The following is a 23993-nucleotide window of genomic DNA, read 5'->3' on the forward strand; positions in this document are numbered from 1 at the left end:
TTCCTCACAATATATATATATATATTTATATACGTACGACCACGCTTTCTTTTTGTTTACACATCTCAATACTACGGCTGCTGTAGGGCAGTCGAGTACACGTGACGTGCCTTAGTTTTAGTGAGTACGTGCCAATTTGCTGACCTTACATAGTAGAACAAATAAACAGTAATGGATGACGGAACCGCATGATGGAGACTGCTAGAAGAGAAGTGCGTCGAAGTGCTATCGAGATTCACCAGTGCTCGTGGAGAGGCTAATGTGAAAACACTGAACGGATGGTTTTATTATAGATAGACATGGAAGCCAAAAGTTGGGCGCCCAAGCTGGAGCAGTTGTAAAGTGGTTTTCTTATGCAAAGATATAAAGAAGTAAAAAATGTTGAAAATGCCGGGATCAGACCTAAATTGAGGAATAAATAAAATATTTTCACGCACCTTATTCCGATTATGTGTTCTCTGTTGAATTAGTTGCATTATCATAAGAGCGTCCTGTCGGAAGGACTCGGACGAAAAAATTTAAAAGAGCAGGAACGCAAGAAATTATATTCGCATTTTGCAGCAGTTCATCGCTCTTTTCGTGTCACAGTTTTAGTAATATTCAGTTCATAACTACTCGCTCAATTGTCAGCACTTAAGTTATTGTCACTGAAGTTTCAAAGAGGCTCGAGTCCACTGTTAAGAGATCGCACTCATGCTAAGTATATTTCGTGGCTGTCGCATCTGATACTGCAATGTATGAATACTACAGACGTGTTTGGAGGAAGTAAAGAGTTTATCTTATTTTGGGTTAAAAGAACAGTGGCAACTGCAATCGCTCAGGTTACTTATTCTAAATGAAATGAATAAATCTGAACTAAAGCAACGTTTTCTGAAGCGACATACTCACAGTTACTAAAATCAATTTAGATGCAATAGAAAGGTGTAGCTCTTCCAGATCTGTTAGTTGTAATCTTGTAGGATCTGAGTAAAACGTGCTCACAATTATTACTTCTGCGAAAACTGATGATTGTGCAATGTTCCATCTCGGGTAAGATACTAACAAAAATTTGCAAGGGCTGCAGGTATCCAACAGCAACGTCGGTAATTACCTGGTGCGCACACGCCAGACGGACAATAAAGGAAGATTTTGCGGGTCACACAATGATACACATGCTCAATCCTAACTACCACAAACGTGCCGCGCATTCAATTCTATGGGCGCTCACAAAAGCCACCCCCCCCCCCTCCGGTGGCGCCTCAGCGGTGGTTCGGGAACTAGACCTGTCACGCCAGTTTTGGAGCACGCGGCGGGCCGTACCCGTGCGCTCTTTCATCCAGTGGCCGTGCCAGTGAGCTCACTGCCCCCTTCTAGTACACTGTACGCGAGGTAATGCTGCCAGCACTACGACTTGGCGGGCTTTTCAGGCCATTTGGAACCGCAATCAATAGCGAATATATAATTAATATTACAGATACTCATTCGTCACTCAGAAGCGTTTCAGGTCACGAATAACTCTAGGGGGTCGATAGCTATATACTCGTTGACGCAAAAATCTTGTTATGAGTAAATTTGATGTCAGTGCTCCTTTAAGTCTAATAGTATGTTTGACGTGTCGTTGTGACATAACCACCATCAGTTACACCATTTGCAGATACAAACCTATGAAGTATAAACACGTGCATGCATGCATGAATATACACACGCACACACACATACACATAAAAGAGTAAAAAATGAATCTGACCCTGCGAAGGCACGACCACCACAAAGCGTCGGGAGGCCACAAGGCGCCGCAGGAGAACCAAGCGTGTGCAGAGCACCTGAGTGTGTGGCACCAGATAGGGTGGTAGTGCGGCGTGCTTGCTTGCCTGGACCAGTTGCACCTCCAGGTCCCGCACCTCATGCTCCAGCCACAGATGGGCCATGCTTCGCATCACCCACTCGCGCTTCTCGTCGAACCCTCCTTCCTCACCACCACCCCCAGTGAGGACATCCTGTACACACAGAAAGCACTCACATGTCACAGATGCATGCACAAACAAAAGAAAGCGGATGGTTTGAGGCATTCATTTTTTTGTAAGACACACGCAATGAGACCAACAAACAATTAACTGAAGAAAAGCCCGAGGAACAATATTCCTCCCTGTAATTTTAAATATTGTGTAAAGATTTAGACCAAAACTGCAAAAGTCCTAAACTTCAGTCATGAAATAAATTGTTTGGGCCAGCTTTGTTATTTGCTCAGCAAACTCTCCGTTTTAGCATGGTGACATCATATTGTTTCTGAGGGTCGCTGCGCATAAACTCTTTGTCAAAGATACGCAACACTCCGTTTAATAAAACAATGCTTCAACGTAACAATGGGGCCTCTGGCTGGAGCGGCAACTACTATTTGCTCGTAAAGTACACTCTAAAGCAAAATTACCCGAAAAAGGAGTAACGGAGCTTAATAGGCGCGCGCGATGAACGGATAGACCGTTGGGAAGGAATCACAGAGGGAAGCGTGCCGCGTGCAAGCCACTCAGTCTCCAAACAGGCTCCAAAGGGATGAACCACCCGGGGAATGCAGGCAGCGCGAAAAACGTTGCCAAGGTCACTAGCCGTCTTCCTTCTCTCCTGGCTTAGTCTTTCCCCGTATTTCGCTGGCGACGGTTCGCGTTGCGTCGCTCTCGGAGTGTTTGACCACGGCCGCTTGAATTCGACGATCTAGGAATTACGACGTGGTGCTTGTGCGTACACTTCGTTCAGTGTGGGCTGCTGCTTTTACGTTTCACTGCACCCATGAAGTCTGGAGCAAGTCTTGATACGTCACCACGCCATGCTGCATATCCATGGCTTCAAGATAGTCACGACCAACACACGACAGCAACAGCTGGGAAGGCCAACATGGCGGCCGAGAAGAGAGCAGGCCTATCGGATATATACTTGAGTCCGACTCAGGGCAGAAATTAGCGCTGGATTCTTTTGCAAGTAGGTTATCGTTCTTTATTTTACTCTAGTTGTCGCGTGTGCGATACGGATCACGCTTGCCGTCAAAAGGCTCGGTCGTGTTGTATATCGCACGCACGAAATGCACCACGAAGGTCAGCTTGGGCGTCTGCAGTTCGACTGTGCTTTGTGACCACCTGGAAATTGGCCGCCAATGCCGTCGACCTCCCGTAAGCTCACTCATCGAGTGCTCACCTGTCTTCGCCACCGCGATGAGCTCCGGGCTGACGTTATTTTGCTGAGACCTCGTCGCTGTGTTGGGAGTCGTCGAAAACACGTTCCGGGTTCTCGTAACGAGCTTGGTTGTAGTATGTCGCGCACTGTAAGTGCACCAGCACGGGCTGGTGGGGCTCTCGCTAGCGTCGGAACTCAGTGAAAATTGGTCGCCATTACATTTGGCTTTCCCGTCAGTCGCTCACAAGCAGCTCGGCGCCGTCTGTTAGCCGCGGCGGCGGACTCGTGTTTACGTGCTGCAGTCACTAGAGTTTGTGGGAAAGGGCAGCATTACCATCGAGTTCTTCTGTAATGTTCGTGGCGGCGACCAAGCGTACGCTCGCTCTCCTGTTCGAAGTTCGCTGGCGGCAGACACTCCGCGTGCAGTGCCGTGTTTGGTCTCGCGTTCACTTGCTCGAGCTGAACGACGTCGCTCGCTTAGGACTCACCCACTTGTTGGCAGATCGGTAGTTCGCGGAGTTGTGGCTGCGGCAACCGCTCCTAAGCTGTTGCGCTAGGGTGATCGAACTGAGTGGGGCGATGTGTGACATCATGGTGAAATTATTAGCATGTCATATCTCACGTATGTTTCTATTTTACCTTGCGCGTATTCTCATATCCATTCGTATTATTCTTTTGTCACGAGTGACTCAATATTCGGCGTACTTATTGTGCAGCCGTTGGCACACACCGTGCTGAAGGCTGTGTGCGCTGGCGTCCGCGATGTCCGTCATTCATCTCTTTCGTCAGAGCAGCTTCAGAAGGACTGTGCGAGATGTCAAGGTAAAGTTATTTGTGTCTCATATTTTACACGCATGTTTTTATATTACCTTGCACGTACTTGTCATATGCGAGCATCTTCATCTTCTGTCACGTGTGTCTATCTATTCTTACTATCTTATTGTACGTACAGCCGTGGAAACACAACAGGCAGAAGGATGCGTGCGCTGGCGTCTGCAATGCCTGTCATCTATCGCCTCCGTCAAGGAGCTCCACAAAGACTGAACAAGAGATGACAAAGAGACTGAACTCGTAGACTTCACCATTATTTCACTTAAGAGAATGAAGAAAAATCATGTTTATGTAGAAAAATGAAAGATTTCCATGTCTCACCTTTGTCTTTCGTTGTTGCAGTGACTGCGAAAGCAGTTACACATAGGTGGCTAACTACTTTTTCGCGTGTTATATTCTGCGCTATTTGTTGTTCACTGTACAGAGAAGCAGGTGAAAACAGTATTAGACTTGGCGGAAAATAAACAAAAAACAATGTTTGCACTGGGGATAAAATGTTCATCCGATTGGAGTATTTGAGTGGATCAACCGTTCGTCCGGCAAGGTGCAACTGTGAGGACCAACGGTCGCCCGGTAAGGTGTAAATGTGGGGATTAACAGTTGCCCTATGAGGTGCAAATGTGAGGACTAAATGTTAGTCCTTTGGGGTGAATTGTGTGACTAACAGTTACTCACTGAGGTGTAAATGTTAGGACTAAATGTTTGTCCCTTCAGCTCGTCTGCGAGGACTGACTGTTAGACCCGGTGCCGTTAGTCCTTAAAAGGAATAAAGATTGTGGCAGCCCCATTAGTCCCCAAAAGGATGAACCACACACCATTTTAAAACCATTTTGTCTTAGAGTGTATATGACCATCGCTACACTTTGTAGAGGATGACTGCAATGGAGATGGCACAAATGCAGACAACCTTCTGCGGTAGCTTAGCACATAGAATAATGTACTACTAATCTTGAGCTTGAGGATTGGACGCGATGTTCACATTTCGATAGGGGGAAAACGCAAAGACCACTTTTAAGCGTAAATATAGTGCCATGTCTAAAAATGCTAGGTAGTCGGAAAATAGTTCAAGTCCTCCCGCTGGGGCGTAGCGCATAATTATATTATATTTTCATACCTGCTAAGTTCAAGGATTCCAAATCCTGAAGTTTTTCACACCCAAAAGTGGGGGTATACCTCGCCCCTCTCAACTTTTGCCACGAAAAGGTCTAGAACAGCCCTGCAACATAAAAATTGACGTTGCACTCCAATAATCGCTTTTAAACAACGCAGGTTCGGCGTCAAATATACAGCGGAATTATGGTTATGCGTAGAAGTATTAAGCGGGATAGAATGCATGTTCATCGTCAAAACATCGAATAAGAACAATAACAAAAACAACAACAAAAAGTATCAAACCAGTTTTAAAACCTTGATATGTCAGAAAACGTTTTCTTCATTCAAAAAAACTTGTGGACATTTTCTGGTACACAAGCAAATGAATTAAGAAAAGATTACGCAGCTGGCTGCCACAAAAGTTCAAGCTTCGCCTGAGACCAAAAGTGCGCAAAAAAAGTTCCCTCTACTGTAGCCATGATCTCAACTGGTCCTCTCATGTCACTCACATCACATCATTTTCAAGCAAAACCTCAAGGTTCCTCGAACGTAACCTTCACAGTGCTCCTCAACACATAAAACTAGCTAACGTGGTTGCTTGGGCGAGTTGGTACGACATGATTCACATAAAAAACAGCGCCAAAAACGAGAGACAAGAAAAAGAAGGAGACAGACAGCGGCACTGAACTTACAACAAGATTTATTTGCCAGAACCGCACAATATATACTTGGGCAGCTTCTAACAAAAAAAGAAAATACAAAACAAACAATACAGAATCCACCTAACAACCACATAGTCATCTTCACAACGCACCATGAGCAGCACGTGTGCTAACGTGCCGAAGGAAATCTATTTCTTTTAATGATAGCGCAATCGAAGGCCTGCTGACACATGCACTGCCCAACCTTTCTATTTCTGAAGCCTCATAAATTTCACGTATCAACTGGTCCCGATGCCGCCTGATGACGGTACAAAGCTGAAAATTAGGGACACAGCCGCAGTCTCGGCAATGAATGCCGAGATGGCCCGAAACTGTAGAGGAGACGTTGTGAGCGTGCTCTTTCAGCCGCTCATTCAAACACCTGCCTGTTTGGCCGATGTACCACTTGCCGCAAGACAGGGGTAGTGAGTACACCACTCCTTCAATGCATGGAACGTACTTCTTTCGATGCTTGACTTTGCAGCCTCGCTCGCCCCTCGAACCAGGATTCACGGCTCTGCACAACCTAGCCAGTTTTTCTGGGGCAGAAAAAACCAGGTCTACGTCGCACCTGCTGGCTACTTTTTTGAGATTGTGGGTGACGCCGTGGATATAGGGAATAACGACGAAGTTTCGCTTTTCACGTCCCTTATCCTTTGTACGGTTCTGAGCATTATTTTCTGGGCTCGTTCTGATTTCTCTGAGTAGACACTCAGCAACGGCGGTCAAAACGTACATCGGGAAACCAGCTTCTGTAAGGCGTTTAGTTTGCTTATTAAAGCTGGACAGAATTGTGTGACAGCAGGACTTTCGCAAAGCGTTTGTGTAGCAAGTCTTAGCAATAGCGCGCTTCACCACTTTCGAATGTGCTGAACCAAAAGGGAGGATTGGCTTGTTGGCGCGTGGCTCATAGGCCCAACACACGTGGGAAGGACTCAACGTTAACATTAAATCTAGGAACCTGATGGCTCCTCTGTCCGGAACTTCATGTGTTATATCCGGAACTTCATGGCTCCTCTGTCCGGAACTTCATGTGCATCCAATTGCGCTATCATTAAAAGAAATAGATTTCCTTCGGCACGTTAGCACACGTGCTGCTCATGGTGCGTTGTGAAGATGACTATGTGGTTGTTAGGTGGATTCTGTATTGTTTGTTTTGTATTTTCTTTTTTTTTTGTTAGAAGCTGCCCAAGTATATATTGTGCGGTTCTGGCAAATAAATCTTGTTGTAAGTTCAGTGCCGCTGTCTGTCTCCTTCTTTTTCTTGTCTCTCGTTTTTGGCGCTGTTTTTTATGTGAATCATGTCGTACCAACTCGCCCAAGCAACCACGTTAGCTACTTTCATTTCTAGTACATTGGGCTCTTTTAATTGTTTCACCGTTCAGCCATGTGTCATCGTCGCCATGTACGTCTACGCCGTGTGCAATGCCCGAAGGTTCTCTTTTCTTATCCGGTACAAACAACTCCCCCCCGACATTCTGCTGCTCTTCGGCGGTTTCAGACCTTCGCAGGGGCACGGTCTTCGACTCCTCAAGGTCCTTAGTTCTGAGTGGCACCGACAAGCTCGTTTCTACAAGCAGTGTTTGTTTCTCTCGCTTCAAGGGACTACGACCAACAATAGAGGCAAGAAGTGGTTCGATCACCTTGACCTAGCTAATGCCGCGGCGGAATTCCGTTGGCGGCAGATGCTGACTGAGCTACGAGCTTCGCTGCCAAAAAAGCCCTCCCCGAGCAAAGAAGGACTGCATTCTCTGGGGAATGTGTCTGTGCCTGAGAACATCAGCAGTGTGCTTAGCCGTGGCCCCAAATATGCGGTTGAACCAAGAAGGTCAAGGGCAGAACTTCTGGGCCTGGTCCGCAGCATTTCTAGGAAGGTACCTGCTGACTGTGCCGAGAGGTGTGTTTCTGAGGGTTGTGACATTCTTTGTAGCCATAGAGCAGGCTTCACCAGGGTTCCTGTAAAGAAGGTAAAAACCTTCCTGAAGGATAAGTCATTGTCTTTAGTAGCAGCAGATAAGGAGGGAGGTTTTGTTATTATTCCGAATGAAATCTATAAGAAAAAAGCAGGTGAAGCGCTTTTGTCTGTTTTTCAGCCCCAAGCTAATGTGTCACTTCCGAAGGTTAGAAACTATGCAAAAAGTATCTGTAAAAGATTGAATCTTGATGGATTGGCAAAAAAGATGGATGGCGAGAAAAACCTTAGCATGGAAATTTTCTTTAACGCGAAAACGCACAAAGTTAACTGTCCTTTTCGTGTTATAGTATCAGAGGCCAACTCGTGGCAAAAAATACTGGCACAATTTCTTCAGGGAAAACTGATGTTATTAAGCATAGACGATCCATTCCTAGCAAAAAGTTCCGATGATGTGATTTGCGTGCTGAAAGATAACAAATTTTATGGCTACCAGGCATGCTCAATAGATATTAAAGATCTGTACTACTCATTGCCACACAGTGAGCTTCTAGCTTGCATTCGCGGGTGCATTGACAGTTTTGGCGTTGTGAATTACCAGAATGCAGTAGGCATATCTGTTGAAGGTTTTATGGAACTGCTACAGTATTACCTGAGGTCGACATTTCCAGAATGGGACGATCATATTTACTTGCAACGTCAAGGGGTGTGCATAGAATCATGCCTTGCGCCCATTTTGAGTGATTTATTTTTAGCCAGCCGTGATCGTGCCATTCAGAATTGCTTGGGATCCACATCTGTTAAGAGAGTATTCCGCTATGTTGACGATTTCCTTGTGTTGTTTCAAGCTGGAACCTCCTCGGATGGTCCGCCTTTGACTAGTATTTTAGAAATTTTCAGTAAGTGTCTTTCTCCGCTTGTTATAACACATGAAGTTCCGGACAGAGGAGCCATCAGGTTCCTAGATTTAATGTTAACGTTGAGTCCTTCCCACGTGTGTTGGGCCTATGAGCCACGCGCCAACAAGCCAATCCTCCCTTTTGGTTCAGCACATTCGAAAGTGGTGAAGCGCGCTATTGCTAAGACTTGCTACACAAACGCTTTGCGGAAGTCCTGCTGTCACACAATTCTGTCCAGCTTTAATAAGCAAACTAAACGCCTTACAGAAGCTGGTTTCCCGATGTACGTTTTGACCGCCGTTGCTGAGTGTCTACTCAGAGAAATCAGAACGAGCCCAGAAAATAATGCTCAGAACCGTACAAAGGATAAGGGACGTGGGAAACGAAACTTCGTCGTTATTTTCTATATCCACGGCGTCACCCACAATCTCAAAAAAGTAGCCAGCAGGTGCGACGTAGACCTGGTTTTTTCTGCCCCAGAAAAACTGGCTAGGTTGTGCAGAGCCGTGAATCCTGGTTCGAGGGGCGAGCGAGGCTGCAAAGTCAAGCATCGAAAGAAGTACGTTCCATGCATAGAAGGAGTGGTGTACTCACTACCCCTGTCTTGCGGCAAGTGGTACATCGGCCAAACAGGCAGGTGTTTGAATGAGCGGCTGAAAGAGCACGCTCACAACGTCTCCTCTACAGTTTCGGGCCATCTCGGCATTCATTGCCGAGACTGCGGCTGTGTCCCTAATTTTCAGTTTTGTACCGTCATCAGGCGGCATCGGGACCAGTTGATACGTGAAATTTATGAGGCTTCAGAAATAGAAAGGTTGGGCAGTGCATGTGTCAGCAGGCCTTCGATTGCGCTATCATTAAAAGAAATAGATTTCCTTCGGCACGTTAGCACACGTGCTGCTCATGGTGCGTTGTGAAGATGACTATGTGGTTGTTAGGTGGATTCTGTATTGTTTGTTTTGTATTTTCTTTTTTTGTTAGAAGCTGCCCAAGTATATATTGTGCGGTTCTGGCAAATAAATCTTGTTGTAAGTTCAGTGCCGCTGTCTGTCTCCTTCTTTTTCTTGTCTCTCGTTTTTGGCGCTGTTTTTTATGTGAAACATAAAACTGCTCGCATATAAAACATTGGTTAGGCCTAAACTTGAATATGCATCACTAATTTGGAATGCTAACCAAAGATATCTCAGCAACGCCAAAGAATTCGTTCAAAATCGCATCGTAAGGCATGTATACTTGCATGATTCTCATATGACACCAGTGTTTTGTCATTAAAAGCAAATTCTTTTTTGGATGCACTAGTACATACATTGCCGTCGCATTGCGAGCCCATGATTATATTTTAAATTCTATAGCAGTTCATTTCACTAAGAACCTTCCATTCTACCCCCCATGCGCATTCAACTGCACGCAGGCTATTCTTTTATTGTTGATCGTCCAAATGCTCGTACTGTCACTTGCCTGTCATCATTTTTCCACTGCAGAGCCAAACACTTGAATGGCCTTCTACAACACGTCGCTTCATCACCACCTCAATTGCCTTCATTGAAGAAATGAAAACAGGTGAGGTGGTGATGAAGTTTGTTCATTGAATAAATGAACGACCTCCGTAATTTTTGTTTCTATAACCACCCTTTATGCAACACCCCTCTGGGTTCTTCAAAGTACATAAATAAAATGAAATAAAATGGTGTCGACATCAACACTCAAATGTTTCTTGTCTTTAGCGCCTTTAATCTCCCTATGCATCAGCCTAGACGCTAATGTTGATCGTATTGCAGTGACTGCGGTTTCGCTTGCGGCCGTTGCTGCAAACAATAGTTCACCCCGCCGTGGTGGTCTAGTGGCTAAGGCACTCGGCTCCTGATCGCAGGTCGCGGGTTCAAATCCCGGCTGCGGTGGCTGCATTTCCGATGGAGGCGGAAGTGGTGTAGGCTCGTGTGCTCAGATTTAGGCACACGTTAAAGAACCGCAGGTGGACAAATTTCCCGAGTCCTCCACTACGGCGTCTCTCATAATCACATAGTGGTTTCGGGGCGTTAAACACTACATATCACCATCATGCAAACAACAGTTTTGTTGTTAAACCGAGTGCGCTGGCCACGCACATGCTCTCAAACCTAAGTCACCTGTTTAAATCTATGATTGAATTTGTCGCGTTTTTGGAGCAGCGTTCGCCGAAAAAAGCGCCAATTTTGCTGCATTAGTACCGACTGCGCGCGCGATTTCAGAGTACTGTCAGTTTTTATGTCACCATACACGATCGTGTCAAGGTGACCACGACTTCGTTAGCCGCGCATGTCATTTAGAAGCTTCGCACACGTTGCTCCTGGCTCGATGGTTTGCACCTGAAGTTCGTATCCCCTTGTGCGATGCGCCAAAGTGTATGGAACATAAGAAGTGTGGCCTATTGGACACTGAATTCGGGCTGACAAATTTTAACAAATTTGTATCACCGAGTTTGAACAATATAACTTTGTCGAATGCCTTCCAATTAATATTTATATAACCAGATAGCCTGATAGCTTTAGAATAAAACCTGGATCAGATTGAGTTGGCTTTTGATTATTGCAAGCAGACCAAGCATGGAATTTTTAATTTTAGGGAGTCTCCAGCTAACCGCACAAACGTAAGAAATAGTTGAAATCTGGGAGTCTCGCGGAAAATCCGCCTAATTTTTGCATTACCTGCAGACATTTGTTATTTGTGTTTTCAAATGGCTTCTAAATTTTGCTTGAATGCTTCACCCTTCTGTTTCTAATAACTGTGGTCAAATATTCACAATTCGTCGCTTTATGAGGGTAGATAAGGCTCAAGAAAATTGGGCCTGGACTGTAAAGCTTCGCCTTTAGGAGTTGAATGCGATTGCGTTACTGGGTGTATACTTTTTATTGTAGGATATTGCTCATTGTAACGCATAAAGCATAGGATACTACATTGTAACGCATAAAGTTGAAAGTGGCTTGTGTTAGCAAAGCTCTTGCATATGACTGCATTCTATGTATTGGGTAGCATGGATTCAAACATAAATATTGAGCTGTGTAAAATGTTTGCGAACTTGCTATGCAGCATCTACGTGGTCTTAACAGAATATGCGCAGTAACGTTTGTGCTTTTTGGAATGGGTGGCAGGCTTTGAACCAGTAATTCGTTACAACATTAAAATTCTTTTGACGCTCGATCACCTTGCCCACTTGTACCACGCAATATTACTGCGAGATTACATGTTGTATTGCAGTGGAAAGCAGTGTCGCCATGCGCGTGGTAGCTAACGATGAGAACGGAGCTTCTCTTTGTTAAATGGATTTTAGTTGGACCTTTTGTAAGGAGTGTGGAGGTCTCTAATTCAATCATTAAAACGAAGAGGAACTTGAAAAAGTTCGTTTTATTTTTACTCTAATGGGCGATATAATAAACCTTGTTGAGGTAATGTATATTGAGATTTGAAAGATAAAACATTCCAGCCACATTTCTGGATGCTTCAACTAAGGGAGTTAAAACATGAATCAGCATATACAAGTTATCTTGAATCAGAACTGTTTGCAAAAAACAAGAATGCATGTTGCAAACTTATTTTAGCTAACGTTGTAGTAAATCAAACATTTGCGTGTAAGGGCACACATGAATCTTCAACATCTCCAACTTCTTTTAGAAATGGGTCTAGATCATTCATTTTATCTTGTCGCACGCAGTTCTCATTCAAGACTTGTAGGACTGTATCTCCCCTAATGTGAGCCCGGCAGACTTTTTATTCTGCCCCCAAAGCTCAAGAAATGTCACTAAAAAGCACCATTTTGACAGTGTCCTTGCTATTCAACAAAATGCTACTCAGATTCTCAGAGAGGTCACAGAGAAGTTTTGGAAGGACTTGTCCCCTACAATGCAGGCGTCCTAATCATCGATGCTCGTCTATTTGAGAAAAAGCGATACCTCCTCATCACCCTAGCCACTGGATTTTTGCCCAAATCTATCCGCTTCTGGGTGGACATTCATACATATTTTCCTTACCGACCAAAATTTAAAGCATGCTACAACTGTCGCTGCATCGGGCACCGCCTAGACGTTTGCCCGGCCCCAAAAAGAGGAAGCTGTCACAATTGCGGTGGCCGCCATAATACGACCCAACCTCCAACATGCTCACCGAAGAGTATCGCCTGCGGGGACGGGCACCACACCGGCAACGTTGAATGCAAGCATTACTACGCCCACCGGTCGCCACGCACGACACAACTAGCGGCTGGACACCAGTCCGAATCCGGGGTAAGGAACAGCTGGTTTCTCAGCAGCCATCACGCAGTGCATCGCACTCCCGCTCCTTTAACCGTAGCCACAGATCCAAGCAGGATCTCACCTGGGGTGATCGAGCACGGAAATCGCCATCGACCTCCGCCCAGCAGGCTGCCAATCACAACAATGACGACCTCAGGGCCCTACGGGAAGAGTTAAGCCGCCTTACAGCCCTAACACAGTGCTCACTAGCCCTCGTACTCACTCTCTGTCACTTTCTCCACCCACCTCTCAAACGCAAGCTATAACCACTTCCGATCTTCCACCCTCCAAAGAGCAACGCATGGATACGCCAAACCCCTTCTGGTTCAATCGACCTTAATGCGAAGTTAAAAAATCTGATCGACCAATTCGAAAAAACTCCAAGAACTAGAAGGCCATATTGAAACTAAATTGAATACCCCTATCACCGACCCAAGTACAAAATTAGAGGCACGCATAGATATTCCATGGAAGCAATTCTTCAAAAATTGTTGCCTACTCGAGACACGCCTGACACAGCTGCCTCCATTTGCCACCTCCTTTCCCCTCACAGCACCGTCTGCCGGTGCAGATCCCCAGATCTCCAGTAACGAAAGTTTAGCACCTCTCATTCATCCTCCGACGCTCCGTTATGGCAGGCTGGGGAATAATAATTCACTTCAAAATATAATATATAACTGCCGTAGTTTTCGAGGCAAGCGCCCAACTGCAGCTTCAACTTCCCACGCTCTCCCCCAACGACACAGGTCCTCCTTCTTCAAGATAATGCTATGCAGGCCACACTACCTAGTTACAACTCCACACAATCTGATACCACTACAAACCGACAGCGTCTACCCTTGTCCACCCCAGTCTCACATATAAGACATACTACATCACATTCACATCGCAAGTCAGATATATGCACTAAGGGACAAAGAAGGCAAAATGACTACCAATATGGATAGGATAGTTAAAATAGCGGAGTAGATATACAGAGATCTGTACAGTAGCCGAGACAACCATGACCTTAATACTATAAGAACTAGCAGTAACCCAGATGACAATCACCAGCAATGATAGAAGAGGTCAGAAAAGCTTCGGAGAGCATGCAAAGAGGCAAAGCTGCTGGTGAAGATCAGGTAACATCAGATCTGCTGAAAGATGGAGGACAGATTGTGTTAGAAAAACTAGCTACCCTGTTTACGAGGTGTCTCCTGACGGGAAAAGTACCAGAGTCTTGGAAGAACGCTAACATCATCTTAATACATAAGAAAGGAGATGACAAGGACTTGAAGAATTACAGGCCGATCAGCTTGCTGTCTGTAGTATACAAGCTATTTACAAAGGTAATTGCTAACAGAGTAAAGAAAACATTAGAATTCAATCAACCAAAGGAACAAGCAGGATTTCGAACAGGCTACTCAACAATCGACCACATTCATACTATCAATCAGGTAATAGAGAAACGCTCAGAATATAACCAACCACTATACATAGCCTTCATAGATTACGAGAAGGCTTTTGATTCAATAGAAATATCAGCCGTCATACAGACACTGCGGAATCAGGGCGTCGATGAAGTATATATAAGCATCCTGGAAGAAATCTACAGGGGATCAACTGCTACCATAGTGCTTAATAAAGAAAGCAACAGAATACCGATCAAGAAGGGTGTAAGGCAGGGGGACACAATCTCCCCAATGCTATTTACCGCGTGCTTACAGGAGGTTTTCAGAAGCCTAGAATGGGAACAGTTAGGGATAAGAGTTAATGGAGAATATCTTAGTAACCTGCGCTTCGCCGATGACATTGCATTGCTGAGTAACTCAGGGGACGAATTGCAACTCATGATTACGGAGTTAGACAAGAAGAGCAGAAAAGTGGGTCTTAAAATTAATCTGCAGAAAACGAAAGTAATGTACAACAACCTCGGAAAGGAGCAGCGCTTCGAGATAGGTAATAGTGCACTTGAGGTTGTAAAAGACTATGTCTACTTAGGGCAGGTAATAACCACAGAGCCGAACCACGAGATGGAAGTAACTAGAAGAATAAGAATGAGGTGGAGCACATTCGGCAAGCACTCTCAAATTATGACAGGTAGATTGCCACTATCTCTCAAGAGGAAAGTATATAACAGCTGTATCTTGCCGGTACTTAGCTACGCAGCAGAAACCTGGAGACTTACAAAGAGGGTTCAGCTTGAATTGAGGACGACGCAGCGAGCAATGGAAAGAAAAATGGTAGGTGTAACCTTAAGAGACAAGAAGAGAGCAGAGTGGATTAGGAGACAAACGGGGTTTGAGTATATCATAGTTTAAATAAAGAAGAGGAAATGTACATGAGCCGGGCATGTAGAGTGTAGACAGGATAAGCGCTGGTCATTAAGGGTAACTAACTGGATTCCCAGAGAAGGGAAGCGGGTTAGGGGGAGACAGAAGGTTAGGTGGGTAGATGAGATTAAGAAGATTGCGGGTATAAATTGGCAGAAGCAAGCACAGGACCGGGTTAACTGGCGGAACTTGGGAGAGGCCTTTGTCCTGCAGTGGACGTAGGCTGATGATGATGATGATGACATCACATTACACATACCCTGCGTGATAGCGGCAATTATTCCCCACACAGATACCCCCCCCCTCCCATTCATATTTATCGCTAACATCTACCACCCACCGTCCCAACCGATGGTCTAATTGGACTCTTTCTTCCGGGAGCTCCATCGACTGGCGGGGAAACATTCCTTGCTAATCGGTGGCGACCTCAACAGTTAGCGTTTTGACTGGGGATACAAAACAACTACACAAAGAGGTCACAAGCTATGGATGCTCCTACAGAACCTTCAACGCTCCATCCACAACAACTTTCAGACACCTACACGGATAAGAAACAGCGTCAGTATGGACACTAGTCCAGACCTGCTGCTTAGTCGCTACCTCTCTACTGTCACATGGACGAGACCACACAACAAACTTGGCAGTGTTCATTACAATATAAGGGTATTGGTCCCCTTCAAACCACCCCAACACACCTCCAGGACACACAAAATCATTGAGTAGGACGGTCTTCGTGCTGCGCGTCCCATCCGCGCAGACTATCCGATCCCGAACATTACGACTGGGTAGACTTTCTTTAAACCGACATCCAACATCATACGCGGCTGATTGACACAACCACACACACACCTGCACTCGACAACAGACTTGCACACCTGTGCGATGCCTATCACAGCCTTCTAGACTGGAGGAAACAGGGTAAACATACCAAAACACTAAAGAAACGCTAAGCTACTTTACAATCTGAAACCCAACAAATTTCAGAGGATCTATGTCACTCCAATTGGAGGCAGGTATGCGATGGCATTGCCGGCAGGCTTACCAGCAAAAAAGCATGGCACCTCTTCCGACGCATCCTTGACCTATCGCACACGAAAACCGCTACCCAACACCACGTCACTCGACTTATCTACACACACATGAACAACCTTAATGATCTCTTAGATAAACTTCATGACACCTACACAACACCAACTCCTCTTCTATTATACACCGGACAACCGAACCCCGAACTCGACCCCGACATAACCGAGGTGAAAGTGAAAGCTGCCCTTTTGACTTTTCGCACAAAATTCGCAACCGGCACCGACTTGATCACACGCACAGCACCGCGAAACTTGCATGACAACTCGGTCACTCGCATCACGGAGAATTTTAACAAATGTTATAAGGAAGGCATGCTTCCCTAGTTGTGGCGCCATGCAAAAGTAATGTTCGTACTAAGCCCAACAAACCACACACTCTAAAACTTTCACCCGATCTCACTAACTTCATATTTGGGCAAGCTTTTCGAGCACATTGTTTTCGCGTGGCTCACACAACATATGATAGACTATGATTTATACCCTCACAGCATGGTTGGTTTTCGACCCCATTGGTCCTCACAAGATGCTAAGCTACAAATCATCCACGGCATATCGGACCCGCTCGTTCTGGGCCACATGAAAGCCATCCTAGCTCTAGACTTATCCAAAGCACTTCATCGCGTCTAGCATTTTGACATCTTAACAGCTCTTTCTCCATCGATTGTTGGTACACGTGCATACACTTACATTCAGATCTTGCTCACAACACGCACTGCCGAAGTTCAGTTCGGCTCGCTCACTTGCCCAGCATACGCACTAAAGAGTGTTGGCACACCACAAGGGCCCGTCCTCTCACCCTTCTTATTTATTGTTACTCTCATCCCCCTTGCCCAACAACTGGCATTTATTCCTCACCTAAGCACTCCCTATATGCAGATGACATCACGCTATAGTCTACCCATGGCACTGATGGTGACATAAAGGACGCCATTCAAACCACCGCCATCGTAACACAAAACTATGCTGCTAGTGCAGGACTTACTAGTTTTCCAAAGAAGTCTGGACGGCTCTGCATCCATCCGAAAAGCCGCAACTCACCTTCCTCCCCCATCGTTATCAAACTGGATGGCAGATTGGTACGTGAGGTCGACACCCTGCGGATATTGGGCATGCATATCCAAAAAAAATAGAAAGAACACTAACACAATCCGGAAACTCAAGCAAGTTGTAGGGGCGAGTTCGCACCTGATGCGCCGGGTCTCGGGCTACCAACAGGGCATGAAGGATGGTGACCTATGCCACCTTATTCATGTAATTGTACTCAGCCGCGCACCTACTCCACTCCCTACCTCGAACTATCTCGCCGAGAAACTGACGCCCTGGTTGCTCTCATTCGTCGGGCACACAAAGTTGTCCTCCACCTTCCCATAAGTACACTCACCGATCGACTCCTCAGCTGGGCCTTCACAACACTACCCCAGCCACCCGAATAAACGCCACCGAGCTCGTGCTAGAACTCTACCAAGGTGTTATGGCTCTGAACCGGACGCCGTATGGGTGGACGAAGCCTACGTGGGTGATGGGGCGGTCGCCGCCATGGTGGATCACACACTATCTCCAATAGGTACACACACACTTCCTCCGGACACCTCCCTCGAGGCTGCAGAGGAAGCTCCATTGCCTTATGGTGAATTCCACTGGTAGATCCGGAGTAGCCGCCGGAATCTTGGAGCGAGCACTCGGAGTTTGCCAAGCGTGATCTGCGAGTGGAACACGTGAATGCCCTGCGGGAGGTCTCTCCGGAAGTTTTTTACATATACGTCACTAAACCGGTACCGGAAACAGTCTTTTTTTCTGCCTCGACGTTTCAATGACAACTGTGCCGCCACTGCTAAGCACGCATTTTGACCACGCAGTCTCGCGGAAAGCAGGGCTACCGCTTTTCCATGTCAGGAATGTAAACAAGAGCACAGGATTAGTAGACCACCTCAAAAAACGCTGAGGGCAACCCAGCTGCCCGACTGTACCGGAAATGACGGCTTCGCATTCTCGGAGTTCTGGTGAAATCCGTCTCTGCAGGACGGAGCACGTGGAACGCTGCTTTGCCGAGTGGATTGCTCCGAATCTACCAGTGGAAAATGCCAACTTGTTCCGAATCTACCAGCGAAACGCGGATTGTCAGCTTTAGAGCAAGAAAACTTGATCCCGCTCGACGAGTGAAATTCGCCATTAGCAATTGTTTACACGGAATCACGGTATGTTTTATACAATTCCAAAAGCGTAATTCTAAATTTCGCGCGAGGCTGAGTTCACGTCCCTGATTTTTGCATACTTGAGTCGCCCGCTGCACCCCTTGCCCGCCATGTGGAATTTGTCTGGATGTCCGCGCACTCCTGCAATCCTGGAAACGAGGCCGCCAATCTCTTAGGCTGAGGTTCTCTAAACTGGGCACTGGTGGCCTCCGATACTGGTTTCACGAAGGAGTGCGCGCACACTTCTAACGAGCTGACGCAGGCCTATCGGGCAGAGCGTCAGCTTTATCCTCTACCGCAAAAGTCCCACAGCAACCGATAGGCCACCCTCTGGTGCCAGCTACAGACTAATACTCTTCATTATCCTGTCATTATATCACACCATCTCCCCCTTTTCCCAACACCAGCATGTACGCTCTGCCTCTAATCTCATGCTTCTGCTATAGACATCTTTTCTCACTGCCCGGCGGATCCTCCCCCACGGGCGCCAGAACATCTCAAGACCTGAAAAGACTGAGACCCTACTGCGTTCAGAGGAACCGGTTGAGCAGACATTGGCTGCCGACCGGGCTGCGGGATCGTTCGGGGGCCCAAGAACCTGCGTGCTCCTTTGTTGAAATAGTTTTTCTCCTCCTCCTCCTCCTCACCACAACCGACACTCAGGGAGCCTTTGCAGTGCGGTAAACTTATTTTATTCGGTGCATTGGTGCGAGACAAAGCTATTTTGAACAATTTTGACAAATTTGCTATGTTTCACTTAGATCATTTTTTTGTTTTCACAAGGCCAAAGTCATTGCTTTACAAAGGAACCCTGTACACACAGCTCTTCAGGAGAAATAATATAGGAGATTTACATCTCAAAATCACGCAACGATCACACAAAATGCCGTGGTGGACGGTTTCACAAACAATGACCATCTTCTGTTCTTTTAACATTCACTGACACCACACAGTGCCCGGGCCTCTAGTATTCGGTCTCGGTCAAAATGCAACCAAAGCAGCCGGGATCAAACCCGCGGCCTACGGCTCAGCAGCCAAGTGCAGTAACCACTGCTTCACCACAACGGACTCTGTTGAAGACATTGGAGCGAAATATGTCTATCCTGATTGCTGAAGTATCAGTTTGAAAACCTTGTGGTGCTTGTTTCTTGCAAAAAAGTGCTTAGTTTGAAAAAAAGCATCTTAATAATTTGCATACCAATAGTCATATTTGAAACCTGCCTGAAGGAGCATCCGTGTTACATAGCATTTGCAATTCCCACCCTTCTTGACTGAAGCTGGCACAGTGAATGAAAGCCTCGAAAAAATGTCGTTATTGAACGTAATGTCATTACAAGGTTTCACAGATAAAAATGAAACTTATCCATTTTGCATTTTATTCTGTCTCGTAAAGCACTACATACTCTCTTTCCTTCTTATTATTATTACTTTGATTTCATTGCCGCAAGGACCATGTTTCGCCAAAGAGTGCCATAAATATTGAAAAAAATGTAATAACTATCTGTGTATTACGATGATATGTAGGGATGCAGGCTATGATGATGTTACATGGCGGTATAGTGGCCTAAAATTACGTGCCCTAACGCCTAACGTAGGTAAAACACATTGATACTAAAATCATGAGAATGGCATTACGCTTGGAGTGAGAATGAATGCTAAGTGATCGTAGTAATAAAGGCATAGAATGATAGCAGCACGAGTGCCTTGTACACAACCGTTGTGTCCAAGGGTGGCCAAGTAGGTGCTTTTTAATGTAGTCACCGCAGCAGCAATCTCAACTCGGAGGTCGTGCTATGGATTGCCTGCAAAGATGACATGAAAACTGTATCACTTAAAAAAGCGAGCATTTATTTGTACCTAATTTGCCATGTATCTGCATACATGGCCATGTATCTGCATATTACACTGCGAATGTCGTCGAAAGACGATAGTCCTGCGTCTGGAGAGTATGAAAAAAAAACGTTTATTTGATGTTCTGCGCAAGAAAATTGGTGAATGGTATTCTGGAGGCGCTGCGCCAGAGTGCCCCGAGCGTGCAGTGGAGGCAAACGAGCGCATCGAGTCACGTCACACGTGAGACACGCGCGCCATGTGGCAGTTATTTTAGAAAACGAAGCGCGTGGCGTGCGCGCCTGTCTTGGAGGCGATAAGGTGTAGAACGCGAGGCGACAGGTAGGTGCCGCCATCGTGTCGTCTTAGCAAAGCGTTGGAAACACTTGCTTTTTCGTGCAAGCGCTGCATTATCAGTGCAGTGTGACAAACGCTATGGTCCTTAGAATTAATTATGTATGCCTTTTATAATATAAGGACACACAAACAAAATATTCGCGTGCTATTATGGTGCCTCAGATATGCACAATAATCGCTTTTTAACTGACAATCGCACAGGTATGAATGCTAAATTTTGAGCTATAGTGGTAGGCGCTGCGCATTGGGTCCGCCGTTAGAGGTATCGTTTGGTGTCGTTTGAGGTACTGTTAGGGGCGGACAAACAGACAATTGTACTGACCGACAGGCCAAATTTTTGCGTCGAAGTTCCTCAAGAAAGACTATCATCTTTAAACGTGGCTCTCTACCTAAGTGACGGATGCAGTGGTATTGGATATCAGTGGAGAAGCGGAAAATGTTTCTGTGTAAGAGCATCCAATTCCTTGCATTGAAATAAAATATCAACCACGCTGAGTGGGCCACCGCATCTGTCACACACGGAAGGATCACCACCGGACAAAAGATATGAATGAGTGCAGTGGGTGCGTCCTATTTGTTGCCTTGTAAGCTTTTTTAAGTGTGGCGTGACCTTGATACTGGCGGCTAAGTTCGAAGGCTCGGTTTGATTACATGTAATTTATTTCGTGTTTGCTTATCCATGAAAGCGGCCAATACACCGTGAGCTTCAGTTCTAGCTAAGCGACAGCCATAGATGTATTAGTGTTAACGTTGTCGTGAGCTGAAGCAGCCAGTTGGTCCGCCAACACATTTCCCCGGATTGCGAGGTGCCCTGGAACCCAGCGCAGTACAACTTGTTTTTTGAGTAAGTAGATGGTACATAAAAGACAGTGAAGAATCAAAAAGACAAGAATTTTGTGTTTTTTGACGACTTTCAAAGCTTTTATGACGATCATAGAGTCAGTGAACATTACCGCCCGTTGTCATTTTGATTCCTTTATGTGTTTAGCGGGCGTAAGCTTGCGTAAGCGTAAGCTTCTGCTGTGATTACGCTTGATTTAGTGGGGAGAAGGCTAGAATCCTTCTCAGATTCAACAAATTTGTGTCCGAGTTCACGCGTAAATCATTTTGATTGACAGACGTCCGCGGCGAAGATCTGGTACGCTCACCACGTTTGCTCTTGCTGAGGAGCAGTATTCACGTCGAGCAGCACGATTTCTCTCTCAGCTTTATCGCGCAGATTATGCACAAACATACGCAGAAGTAAAAGTGCTATCACCACACGGCTACGATGTTTCGCATTCAATTTCACCGCACTCATGACGTTGCCAATCACAGCCACATTGCCGCCATGATGTGAGCGCCCCTCGCAGCAACCTGTCCTTTTATTTACCTGCAATATTTGATAAGAACGGAACGAACACCTCAAGAGTGCTGTGTATGCACCCTTGCTGCCTTCGAAAGTGAAAATCCACGCTTCAGGTGGAATGAAAGGACCTGTGCGAAAGAGGACAAGTGCCCACGAACACACCTGCGGGAGGCGCGTGTTGAGTTGGCGAAAAGATAGTACGGCAATCACGCTAACGTCGCTGCACTGCTAAAATGTTGACTGAGTGGTGACGCTGACGTGTTCGCACACGCTGTTTCTTTGATAACCGCGCAAATGTCCCACATGCGTTTCCAACGCCACATGCGTTCTTGTAGCCATTTTTATCAACACTGCTATCACGCGCTCCGCACTGTCTTCATGCCATGGCCACTGCAGAGCAATCTTAGAGCAGTCAGACTCGGATAATGCCGGTGTTACTGTCAAGCGTTTGACGCGCTGGACGTTAAGCGGTAGCTTCATCGCATATAAAATAATTTTGAGAGCTTACACTACTTGTGCAAGGCCGGAGCAATGGAGAAGCTTATCGTAACCTAGCTTCTTACAGCTTTTATTTATGTGGTTGTCTACTCATGTGCGCTATTGGCTTCGAAGTGATTACTGCATCAGCTCTGTCTCAAGTTTGATTGAACTAATGAACTAAGGCTTAATGACCATTACACTGAGCTGTCTTGTCTTCATTGATAAGGCTTCAATAAAATGCAATTATCTCGGGCTGAATTAGCAAGGCAATAATCAGTATAGAGCGTGTAAACGTAATCCTGATTAGCAGGATAATAATTGTCAATATATTAGGAAGGGCTAATTAGCATGCTGTAACGTGCTCATAACTTCCTAACTATTAGCATAGTTTAGATCGCTCATCAACTAGCATGCATTACTCAGCCTTGTTCTAGCTTTACATGGCTTCATCAGCACGGTATTCTGAAGATGTGGCTCAATTACTTGGGCCTTACCATGGCTTGGCGTAATTATCTTGGTCATAGCGAAGTGTACAGTTTAGCCAAATAGATAATTAGCCGGCCGCACGTGTTCGGGTGCAAGCAGGTGATGACACCACACACGACGCGCACCTGTCGAGCAGTGCGCTTGAATGTGCAGGCTGACACGTGGCCTCGTTGGAATGTACAGGTCGACATGTGGCCTCGGATTCAGCTGCAGCGACGACGTTGTAAGGCACTCGGCCAGTACTTATCTTAGAGGCCACTGTGCTGATTTTTCAAAAACAGATTTAGTGCAAGCATTAAAAGCTTCGAAATAAATTTAAACCAACCTGCCTCTAAAATTTACCATCAGGAAACGTTTCTGATACTTTTATTGCATGGTTTCACATCTACACTCACTGGAACGACAAACAAATGAAAGGTGATGCGTCTGGGTTCGAAACACCGCCCAACTTAGCCGACCGCTCTTGACCCGGGGACTGGTTTTATCGTAACCAATTAAACGCTGCACGCTGAGGGATGGATTGTACTTTTTCGTCCTGGTGGCTCATTCATAAGGATGTGTCACCAAAGCTTGTGAATATCCCTAGTTTCGCAAAACTCCGCTGACCTTGCATAGAACCCCTGAAGTCGTGTCCGCCTACCCAGTGATTTCAGTTTTTTTGGTAATTTGACGAGGCTTTTTGTATTCAGGTATCGGTCAGGATGCGCCAGGCTTTATTTTGTTTTTTATGCGCATCTCTACAGTCCTGAAGCGTGGAAGCTTGGGCAAGTTGGTAGGACATAACTGAATGCAGGAACAGCGCCTTGTTTTTTGCTTCCGTAGTTACGAAGTAACTACTTCTAGGTTGTGCTGTTCCTGCATTCAGTCTACAGTCCTCGTTCCACTAGGGAGCACGTAGTCGACACGGGTGACCATTTGTCTGCGGGATACACTTTTCAGCAGCATCAAGAATAAATGCACTGAAGAATGCTACTGCGCAATCGATGTCACGATTTACGTTAAAGTCACGAGGTATAAGTGTGAATTTCCTCAACTTCTCCCAGTAAGCGGATGCTACTT

The 23993-nt window shown here is 45.9% G+C and overlaps 1 protein-coding gene across 1 annotated transcript in view; it reads right to left on the minus strand.

Annotated features, from left to right (window-relative positions):
• The window catches only part of LOC119161898 (nonsense-mediated mRNA decay factor SMG5), a 394369-nt gene that overhangs the window by 24511 nt on the left and 345865 nt on the right, over positions 1-23993 (minus strand). Inside the window, exon 17 of the mRNA XM_075880312.1 lies at positions 1727-1976. Coding sequence (XP_075736427.1) covers positions 1727-1976 — 250 coding nt within the window. The remainder of the gene's footprint in view (positions 1-1726; positions 1977-23993) is intronic.

This window comes from Rhipicephalus microplus, chromosome X (genome assembly GCF_043290135.1).
Source record: "Rhipicephalus microplus isolate Deutch F79 chromosome X, USDA_Rmic, whole genome shotgun sequence".
NCBI lineage: Eukaryota > Metazoa > Arthropoda > Arachnida > Ixodida > Ixodidae > Rhipicephalus > Rhipicephalus microplus.